Consider the following 11,888-nt stretch of genomic DNA (forward strand, 5'->3'; position numbering starts at 1 on the left):
TAGGAAATCAGAAAAGAACCCCTCAAAAGAATTAATGCGGAGAAACCTCATGATTGGTAATATGGTATTCTTAAATTGACAACCATTTTCATTCTCTCAGCTCCTTGTTGGGAGGGAGGTTTGAAATGAAGGTGGAATGGTCACGGCCTTGTATTATGACAAGATTTTCCTTTCAGTTTTTTATTTGTTCGTTAACCGAAGATCGGCTGAGTTCTTTATGTTTTTCAAACCTGGTTATATTCTGACTTCTGAGAGATTTATTTCACAATTTCCTTGCATGAGGGTTATTGTAATGTCTCATTGTACTAGGGCTGGTAAACAGACCGAGCAACTCATGACACGGCTCCTCATGAATTCGTGCAGCTGGAGAGGCGAGCCACAAGCAGTATGTTTAGCTTAAACCAGTGGAGCCCAAAACACAGGGTATTTGGCTTGGCTCGTGACATTACAGGTCAGGGAATTGAAAAGTAGTTAAACACCTTTTTCAAAAAAAGTAAATTTATGAATCCATCAAATTTGCCTTTTTTTACAACTTAAAAAGTAACCATATGTTTTACAAAATACTACTTTTTAAGAGTATTTTAATCACTTTAATATAGTTGAATTCATTTAATATTAAACGCAACTAGTTTAATGTTAGATTAACCTTATATATATATATAATTTTTTTATGTATAATATATATTTTAAGTATAATATATAAAAATAAGAATGCATAAAATATATATAAAAAGCAAATAATGGATATATATATATATATATGAATGATGTCTAATATATAAAATGTATTTTGTGTATAAATAACAAGGAATGCTTTTACACGAGCCAGCTCATGTTCGGCTTGTCTCATTTAGAGATGAGCCGAGCTTGAGTTCAGCTCCGCTAAACATGAACACAAACCGAGGCATGAGCTCTCGACTGATGAGCGAGCCTAGCCCAACATGCTCTGTTTGGTTTGTTCAGCTAGTTTACTAATCTTACTCATTACATGGTTGTGTTTGGGTTGTTGTTTACTTCAATCTTTTTCTTTTTGAGAGAGAGAGAGTAAAGTTCTTCATTCATTTTGATTTGTCTTTTTTCTATCAGGTTTCATTCCATAGTCCTGGTATGAGTTTATTTTTTGGGATTCCCATATATTCATGGTACGGTTGACATGCAAATTTCGTTGACCAAAAATAAAAATAAAAAACTGTTTTCTTTTCCTTTGAAATAAAAATGTCATTTTTAAATTATGATTTTGGGTAATTTCCTTATACAGACTTTAAAGCCCATATAATATATTTAATGACACGTTTGAAACAGTTTCAGGGTGAAAAAAGTCGCGTGATCTCTCACACAATTTTTTTAATTTACCCTTTATTTTAGAGGAGAATAACCTCAAACCCTTTTTGAAGGGAAAACTTTTAACGTGTTTGATGGTGCTGGTGGGCCCTACAAAAAAAAATGTAAAAAGTTTTGTTACGGAGAGGAGAAAAAATTGGCTCCATCAAACACACACACTTTAAATGGTGACAACTTACATCCACCATGACATTATATTTTAAGAACTTACAAGTGATTGAAACGAATCAGACCCAGGTCCAAAACAGATTTACTCACATATCAGATTTGCCTAAGACCCAGGTCCAAAACAGATTTACTCACATATCAGATTTGCCTAAGATTTGGCCAAATATGAGTCAGATCCGGGATAAATATATTTAGGGTAACCTGACTCATTTCTCACATAAAAATCAACCTTTTTTAGTGGATCTAATATTACAGGGTCTCGTTTTCTAACCAAATTTAAAACTTTATTGTGAGGCTTGAGTAGAATATAGGTCTAAACTGGAACTAATATATATATATATATATATATATATATATATATATATATAACTGAATAGATAATTTTCACCAATATATTTGGGCTTGTTTGGATCCAAGTTAAAATCAAACAAATATTGTAGTTAGAGTCAAAATTAGGTGTAAAGAAACCCATTTTTACTTGAAATTAATAAGTCTTTGTGAATTTTGAGTTGGATTCAAATATAAAACTAGAACCAAAATTCAAAACTCAGATCATTTTATTCATTATGAATCAGGTCTAGTTTATGTTAACCTTATAGGACCTGACTATAATTTTTCTTATGATAGCTCCAGACCCAGCAGCAGCAGCAGCAGCACAATGTCAAATACAGGTCTGGATCCACATGGATCCAGTGAAAGTCAACCTCTCAACACCCTAACTAGATCCATAACAAATATATTAATGGATGAGAAAAGAAAAAGAGTAAAAAGGATAGTTTTGACATTTTAAAATATCTAACTTAGGTGAACTAGGTGAGGGGTAGCTGTAGGTTATGCCAGTTCTTTATTTGACCATTGTCAGAAAAACTTAGGTCCATGTCAAGAATTTCAGAAAAGTTGTCTCATGACATGGAATTCCAAGTTAACGGTGGGACTGTATCAAGAAATTGCCCCATAATTTTCATATGCATTATTAAAGCATTATTGACCAGCAAGAAAAATCATTCTCTTCATGAATTCTGACACAACCACGTGCTCTCTCTCTCTCTCTCTCTCTCTCTCTCTCTCTCTCTCTCTCTCTCTCTCTCTCATCAATCTGTATAAATCTACGAGGGAATTTAAGCTTATATATTCGACTGAAACGCATGATTTTTGGAATAGAACGTGATGTATAGGAGTTGCATGATCTGCTTTTGAGATTTGTTTGGGGACGGCAGGTCAGGTGCAATCACATCCCATACTTTAGCTGCAGCTGATGAGCTCAAAGTGTGCAATGTGATTGCACATAATCCGTCCACCTGTTTGGGAGCAGATGTAAATACCACTTTTCTGTGTTGCAAAAATGTGCTGTTGAGATGGAGTTGTCTAAAATATCATCTTGCCATCTTCCCTCAAGTTGGATTTCTCTTTGGGTTAATAGTCAGTTTCATGTAAGGTTATGATGCCATCAGGTGATTCTTGAGAGCTGGCTATTACACCAGTCACAATGCTCAAATGCAATTTCTCATGGGTGTATCTCAAACTTGAAGTCTTTACACAACTATAAATGTAGTAAAAGGGTATGGTAAATATATGAAGCCATAACAGAGTTATAGACAGACATTCATGGAAAAGTAATGGTTACAGTTATTGAAAGGCATTCAAAATGTGAAAGAGTTTAAAATGTGGACCGCCTCGGCGATTTTGATCGTAATAACAATTTCTTCATCCCCATTGCAATTCTGTATTTCAGTACAGGTTCCTACATTGGTCTCAGAGCGGGTTCGATAGAACCCTAACGGTGCCGAAAGCAGCTTGTACATACAGGTGTGTTGATGCGGGAATCAAACGCCAGTGACCCCAAACCGAAATATCCCTTTTATGGCAATGACTCATCACCGAAAAAAAAAAGCACATAAAGAAAAATAAAAAAACAAGAGGTCAGTTTTTTTCTAATTTAGACAAATGGGTGAACCAAGGGTTCTCAATTTGTGTAGACTCAAAAAAAAAAAAAGGTGAAAGGGTTTGGCCCTCTTCATTTTTTTTTCTAGGTAGAGAAAAAGAAAAAAACACCATCGGTGGTGATCGGATACCGGTGGTGGCTCGATCGTTCTGACCCTCTCTTTCTCTCTGTGTGTCGGACCACCCAATTTCTCGATGTTCGCAGTGTTGAAAGAAAAAAAAATCATGAGAGAAAAAGGGTTTGACTCCCTCTTTCCTCTCTCTCTGTTGATCTATCAAGGGAAGGGGCTCGACCCACCGAAAAATGCTTGAATCAACCATAGGAGGCGTCGACTAAGTCGTTGAAATGAAAAATGAAAAACAAAAACGAAAATAAAATTAAAAAAAGGCATAGAACTATCCCAGATTCACCGTTGGAGGTGCCGTAGAGGCACCGTTTCTAGGAACAGATTGGTCAGATTTTTTTCAGGCCTCAAAACCTGAGGTTGTGCGGTGACCGTCGGTCACCTTGTCTGGTGCAACGTGCTATCACCGGACTGGTCGCCGGGTGCTGTTGGGTGCGACGTGCTGTCAATGGACCGGTCGTTAGGTTTTTGCCTGCAGCGACAAACGAACAAACAAAAAAAAAAGGAAGAAGAAGAAAGGGGAAAAGGGTTTTTATTTTACCTTGTCTAGGCATGGCCGAACAGGCCGGAGGAGGTGGTTGATCCCTTGCCAAAAAACATCGCCGCTCCAGCTACCGATTTTCCCCTCTCTCAAAAGAACAAGAAGAAAAAATGAAAAGGGAACCCTAATCGAGTTTCCCTTTTGTTTTTATGTATAAGCTTTCTTTACATAAAAGAAATTCAGTTTGAAACTGAAATTGTTTAAAAATTCTAAAAAAGGGTTTCTTTTAGTTTTTTCTGAAAACAGAAAATCAGTATATTGACTTTTCTAAAATTATAGAAAAGTGATTCCTTTCTTTTCAGTTAAACTCAGGAAATTTCATATACATATATAGCATGTTAGATCATTATGAAAAGGCTACTGATCTTTTCTAAAATTATAGAAAGAGGGTTGTATCTTTCTGTTTAACTTAAAAAAAATTCTTTTTAAAGTTTCAGTTTTTGTTTTTGCTTAAAAAAGGCTTTTGCCTTTCTGAAAATTATAGAAAAGTGGTTTATCTTTTCTGCAAAAATTTCAGAAAGTGTTCTGCTTTATTGAATTTTTGCAGAATAAGGCCTCTGATCTTTTCTGATATTACAAAAAGAGAGTCAGAACTTTTTGTTTAACTTAGAAAGTTGCAGAAACATGTTACTATGATTTTTGTTTATACAAAACTACTTATTTTATTTTCTGAAATAACAAAAAAGTGAGCATGCGTTTCTAAAAACCACCTACTACTTATTTTTGTCAAATAGTGCTTAATATTTAGCAATTTTTATACATTTTTTGCATACTTAAAGACCATATTGCATGCTAAACTAGTTTAGAATGATCAAAACTAGTTACATTTACAAATATTAGTTGGAATAAGCTTTATTAATTCTAATATTTATTTATAATTAAGAACATGGAAAATCGAAGTCATAGTTGAGTTGTCTAAAATCGAAAAACTCAATAGGAAGAATTTTGGAATGTGGAGAAGGAAAATAAAATATCTATTAACACATGACAAGACTCTATACATATTGAATAATGTAAAATCTTCACTAACAGACAAATCAAGTGAAGAAGAGAAAAGGCTCATAATAAGTTTATCGAAGATGATCAACTTGCTTGAGCAATTCTTCTAACATTTATACACGATGACCATATCTGAGTGTTTGAAGACTTTGACACTGGAAAGAGGATAATGGAAGAAGTAAAAAAGAAGTATGATATGACTTCAAAAACTCACATTCAACTTCTTATGGAGCAATACAACTCATGCATGATGAAAGAGTCAGACAACATAGTCGATCATGTGAATCGAATGTTGGTAAGTCCATAGCTGAAAATGATATTCTCGAGCAAATGCAAATCTCTACCATACTAAACAACCTTCCTTCAACTTGAAAGATGGTGTCAATTGCCATGAGATTAAACCAGAAAAGCCTTACTCTAACTAAGCTTCATCTACAATTAACCCTTGAGCAAGAGCACATGTCAAAAGACAGAAAGGGAGAAGTTATAAATACTCAAGAATCCTTCCCAACAACCTCTCACAAGTTTAAGCCTAAAGGCACATTCTTTAAGAAATTTAAGAAGAATAAATTCCTCAAGAAGCGTCCAGTGCAAATTAAAAGCTCCATGACTACAACCAGAAGAGCATATTTTTCTTGCAAAAAAGTTGGGCATTTCACGAATAATTGCCCAAATAGCACCAAGAAAGAGAATTTAGGAAAGCAAATAAATGAAAAACGAGGATCAGTATGCACTGTGCCTGAATCATTGACTGCAGATATTGATGGTGGTGGTTTGATTCAAGAGCGACACAACATGTGTCTAAGTTAAATGAAGGACTTGTGAAGATGAAGGAGTTGAGACCTAGAGATCATAAGGTGTATATAAGAAATAACACCTACAGTGATGTGGTCGGGATAAGGACCTACAAGGTTCAAGTAGAAGGGACTAGTCTCCTACTAACAAATGTATTTTATATACCTTTCATGAGAAAGAATCTTTTAGCAGTGAGAGATTTTGCTAAAAAGGGTTTCAAAATATGCTTCCGAAATTAACCGATTTCAATAAAATTAATTTGGATTGCAGGATTCTCAGCTAATTGATTCAGAAAAGCCAACATCTTGTATGCATCAGTTCTACTGCAACCAGGCATACCAATGATTTTTAACACTAACAGAGAAAACACATATCCATTGAAAGGCCTCATATGTGTAATGCTGCTCAAGAATTTTCACATGCCACAATGTGGAGTCAGTCATACAACAAAGGAGGTCGTGATCGAAGTTTTGTGGGTCATAGCATGTCACGTGTTGAATGTGTTGCATCGCTTTGCATGATGACTAAAGCAAACGTAAGTATTGTTATTAATATTTTATATATATATAAATGCATGTATGTAGGTCTAACCATAAAGGAAATATGGGTAAATAGGTGCCCCTATAAAGGTATGTTGGAAGAGGAGGAGAATGTTGATATAGTTGTGGGGAAAATTAAAGGACATCGCGATGAGGGATATTTAGTTACATAATATGAATGAAGTTGAGCGCCAAATGACCAGTTGAGTAGTTCAGCAATTTGGGTTTGTTCAACAACCAATTAGCCGCCCTCGTGCAGTTAGCAAATTTCTATTACATGCCACGAAAGATAAGATAAAGAATTACCCCACGGTATTCTTCTTCGAACTTGAAGACTGACGCGAGGGCAGTGAAGATATTAGCTTGTCGTCCATGGCACATCCCACAAATGATGATTTTTTTGTCGCCCATTAAGTTGCATGTTTTTTAACGACAAAGAGGGTTTTTTAAGGGGAGGAGAGAGTTGGAAAGAAGCACAAAAAGATCGTGAGTGGATTGGAGAAAGAGTTGGTGCTTGGACTTGAAGAAATCAGCATGCTAAAGAATATGATATGTAGTCAAGAAGATATGATACGTACTCAAGTTGCCCTTCTGGAGAACATGTCATCGAGGAGTTATGATCATGACAATTACAACATCCTCAATTGTAGATATTCATTTGATTATTTTTTATTCTTTTGTATGTATTCGAAGATCAACATTATAACTCATTGATTTATATATAATGTCATTTGAATGTTTGCTATAAATAAATTTTTATATAAAGTCATTTGAATGTTATTAATTTGTATATAATGTCATTGATTGAATGTTTCTATGAATAAATTTTTATATAAAGTGATTTGAATGTCATTAAATGATTTTGATGTTTAAACTGAAAGCATTGTTGAATGTTTAAATGATTTGAATGTTTAAACTGAAAGCATTGTCGAATAATTTGTATATAATGTCATTGTTTATATGTTTATATTTTTTTAAATGATTTGAATGTCTATTCTCTTACATTCACTTTTATTTAGGTTGTTATATGCGAAATTTCACTTAAAAACTTGAAACTACTAAAATCACAAATACTTCGTAAATTCGATTGAACATATGTCTACTTAAACTGAAACCACTAAAATTGCATATTTCATACTTTTTTGCATATAAATCACGATTTCGCATAAATATATTTGCAAAAATCCTATCGATTCTAAAAAAACCGACTGTTTTTCAAAAGGCCTATTGTTTGTCATAAACACTAAAACAATTAAAATCTCAAATACTCAATTCATTTGTGAAACAGAAGGATTTTCGTTAGGATTGTCACAAATATATTTATGCAAAATCATGAATTATATGCGAAAATACAATTTTAGTGGTTTGAGTTTAAGTGGAGTTTTGCAAATATATTTATGCAAAATATTGACGTATATGTAAAAGAGTAGGTTATTTGTGATTTTCATAGTTTCAAATTCACCAAAAATTCACAAATAAATTTATGCGAGTTTGTAAGTTTCGCATAAAAAAAACTGCGATTCTGGATGTAAGTGAGAGTTAGACCTAGCTGATAGGCATTATAGTTTTATCACAATAAAACCTCAATTCGCAGCTGAGAAGGGTTAAAGGGTCTTAACGATGTCGCATATTTGGGATTTTAGACATCGGATCAAATTAACCATACTATACGGTCATTTTCGGTTAAATTAATATAATGCTGCCCTATAACCAGGGGTAATTAATAAATCAAGCTACTAGAGCTTGACTTGAATTTGATTCAGTAGATACTCGTTGAAGCTCGAATTTGTTAAGCTAACAATGCAAGCTCACTAATGCCACATTTCAATAAAAGCAAAGTCAAGCTCAAGAAACACTAAGTTTGACTCGATTCTATTCAAACTGAAAACCTTTAATTTTATTTTTGGAGTAATTCTTTAAGCTATATATATTTTTTAAGTCCCTCTTTCTCTTAACTTTCATGGTAGATCTCTCTTCTACTGTTACCATTTTTAAGTCCGGCCTCTTATCTGTTCACTTAACTTTCCTGGTAGGTCTCTTTCCTACTAACGTTACCATTGCTACTTTATAAAATCTTTTTGTTCAGACATGCTATCTTTGTCTCAAAAATATTATCTAAAAACCTCTATCTTTTTTTTTTGACTTGTTTCTTTTATAATGAAATTCTCATTGATTGGTGCCAACACCAACCACTTTATTAAGGCTATGTTTGGGAGCCTTGCATTGGGATGGACGGTTTCAGTATGTTGCCAAAATAAAATATTGTTTTGCCAAAGTGTGATGTTGGAGATGGAGTTGCCAAAAACACCCTCTTGTGAATGCTGTACAAATGTGATGTTGAGGCTGCCATCACCATTCCCAATGCATTGTTTAGGCAAAGGTCACTGCTCCCAAACAGCAAGAGTATGAGAGCATGGGAAAAACAACAACGAAGACTCCCAAACATAGCCTAAAGTCAATGATGTTCTAAAAAGGATAAATTGGAAACCAAGATCATATTTGATGTAAAGCTTATGAAGAAAACTAAATCATGCTCAAACTTGTTACGCTGGTCTCAAGGCAAGCACAAATTTGAGCTTGAACTCAATATTTTCTAACAAACCAAGCCCGAATAGACAATATGATTTGGCTGAGGTCGTTTACCTGGTAATGGAATGTGCAAAACATCACCTATTTTTAGCGACACATACCAATAAGTTGGAAGATGCGTATTAACTTTGAGGTGATCACCACCTCGAGTATTAAGTTTGTCCCAAAGGCCATAGTGGCAATTTAGCAGTGTCTAGAGCTGCACTGAAGCTGAGTTTGAGCTGAGCTTTGGGCTGGTTGGGTCGGCTCCTTAAGAAGATTAGCTGTTTAAGCTTTGCTCGAGCTTGAGCCAAACCTGAACAGCTCTTGTTTGTGTCTGACTCGAGTTGAGCTCGAATTAGGCTCCACCCGGCTCGAACTAAACATCTCTAGTTAAAAGACTAGCATCTTACCATCAAGATAAGACCTTTTTTGCTTAATTTGTTAACAAAATATATATAGATATGAAAACTAAATGCCTTATACAACTATGCGAGCCAAGTTTAATCAGGCTAATTGAGTTTAGTCCAGCTCGATTGTCTGTTCAAGCTGACTTGTTTATGTGAACAGAGCCTCAGCTCTGGTTGAAGCTCGGCTCATTTACTTTTTCCAAACCAGCTCCAGCCGAGCTTGAATGGGTCGAGCTGAAGCAATTTGATACTGGCAGCACAGCTTGGGTAGAAAGACGTCGCAATCAGATCCTTACAGCAGCTTCCAAAGTTTCATGATTCAGAAAACAACAACAGCAACAAAACAGGACCCACTTAGTCTTTTGTTAATGGTAAAAAATAATAATAATAAGTTTGATGAAGACTTTTACCACAGGCCTTCTCATATGATATGACCCACACGGCTCTTATCTTCAAAAAGTCCTCCCACTGATCTGTAACGCCACAAGGAGCCATGGGCTGCCCTGGTGAGGTCTCCTCCAGGGAGCAGTGCAGAGACGGCCACGGAGTCTTTGATCTGAAGCTAGCAGCCATCACAGTCATCTTCATCACCAGCGTCATCGGCATATCTTCCCCTGTTCTCCTCGCTCGCTACTTCAATGGCAAACCAACCTACTCCAAGATCCTCCTCCTCATCAAGTGCTTCGCGGCGGGCGTGATCCTCTCCACTTCTCTAGTTCACGTCCTCCCCGACGCCTTCGATGCGCTCGCCGACTGCAGCGTTGCGACTCACCACCCATGGAAGGACTTCCCCTTTGCAGGTCTGGTCACTGTTATTGGTGCTCTGATCACCTTGCTGGTGGACATCATGGCCACTGCACATTCTCATAAGCCGAGCAATCATTACATTCCGATCCAGGCCGAGACGCCTCCTCAGCCACACAAAGTTGGAGAGTTGGAGCTGGGTGGTGTTGTTGGTCCCTGCTGCCATAACCACCAGCAGCAGCAGCAGGTTGATGAGTTCACCCAGCTGAAACAGAGATTGGTGTCTCAGGTCCTGGAAATTGGCATAATATTTCATTCTGTTATCATTGGTGTCACTATGGGGATGTCCCAGAACAGGTGTACCATTAAGCCTCTGGTGGCCGCTTTGGCTTTCCATCAAATTTTTGAAGGGATGGGACTGGGTGGCTGTATAGCGCAGGTATTATAATCATCAATATATATGACATAATATTATTAAAGTTCTCATTCGTTTAATCCGGATTTTATATGACAGTGCAAGATTTTTATTATTGTGTGATTGATGGCAGGCTGGTTTTGGAGTTGCCACAACGACCTACATGTCTATGCTGTTCTCTGTCACAACCCCAATCGGGATAGTGGTCGGGATGTTCATATTCTGGTTGACAGGGTATGATGATAGTAGCCCCAAGGCTTTGATTATGGAGGGGCTGTTGGGATCCTTTTCATATGGGATTCTCATTTACATGGCATTGGTGGATCTTGTAGCCATTGATTTCTTTCACAACAAGAATATGTCCTCAACTCCATGGATGAGCAAGGCGGCTTATGTTGCTCTGGTCCTCGGCTCGGCCACTATGTCTCTTCTTGCTTTGTGGGCATGATAATTGGTATCACATCGTTTTCAGTCCTCAGTAGGGAAAGGGATTGATTCCATCTTTATAATCTTGTGAATATACCCTTCTCTGTATTGTGCTTCCAGTACCAGTTGCTTCTTTTGGTGCATCGTCTATTTGGAGGGATTAGCCTTGTTTGAGGTATTCAATGAAAAAGACTATAAACGTTTTTTGCACATAGTAAAGAAGCAAAGTTGAGATCTCTTCTTCAACTTGGTAGATTCTTCTTTACATTCATTAGAATGTTTTTATAAGATAAAGAAGGGGTATACACACGTGAATATGTCAATGGAGACATTTGGGAGTACAAAGTGATGCTACTTCTCTGTTTCCTCTTGCATAGTAAATATATGTTACCTATTTTGGTTGATAATTTGCTTTCATGGATGTCAGTTTTGTTGATCATATATTAGTGAGAGAACACTTGCTACTCGAAATGTGCATTATAAATCTGCTAGAATACTAATGCAGCCTTGAATCGAATGAGTAGATCATATTGATAGTTCCCATTAACCATTCAATGGGTATTCCATTTTAGGTATCCCCTTCTTTCTGTTGACGCCTTTTCTCATGATAAATATAACCATTGTTGAAATTCTGTTGATAGTCCATGATTGATAGTGGCCTGTGTGACTATGGTCATGGTAGAAATTTTGGATCCTTGTCATATGGAGATCTCATTTCACAATCTTGGTTGATTACATAGTTTTGGTTTCCTTTCACGTAACAGCGTTGCATCCACTGTAATGCTTGGTTCAGTGTCCCACATTGCAGGCATGGTCTAGTCACGTCTACATGTGATGATTTTTTATACAGGCATGGTCAACCCTTGATTTACTTGG

General features: G+C 36.3%; 1 protein-coding gene across 1 annotated transcript; it reads left to right on the forward strand.

The window, feature by feature from the left end:
- The first annotated feature begins 9,722 nt into the window (after positions 1 to 9,722).
- Positions 9,723 to 11,419, forward strand: LOC149843915 (zinc transporter 6, chloroplastic-like). Its single transcript, XM_090000160.1, has 2 exons — positions 9,723 to 10,610; positions 10,720 to 11,419. The coding sequence occupies exons 1-2, from the start codon at positions 9,921 to 9,923 to the stop codon at positions 11,032 to 11,034; spliced, it is 1,005 nt and encodes a 334-aa protein (XP_089856286.1). The 5' UTR covers positions 9,723 to 9,920; the 3' UTR covers positions 11,035 to 11,419.
- Positions 11,420 to 11,888: the final 469 nt, after the last annotated feature.

This window comes from Nuphar pumila, chromosome 3, assembly GCF_984573655.1.
Source record: "Nuphar pumila chromosome 3, dmNupPumi1.hap1.1, whole genome shotgun sequence".
NCBI lineage: Eukaryota > Viridiplantae > Streptophyta > Magnoliopsida > Nymphaeales > Nymphaeaceae > Nuphar > Nuphar pumila.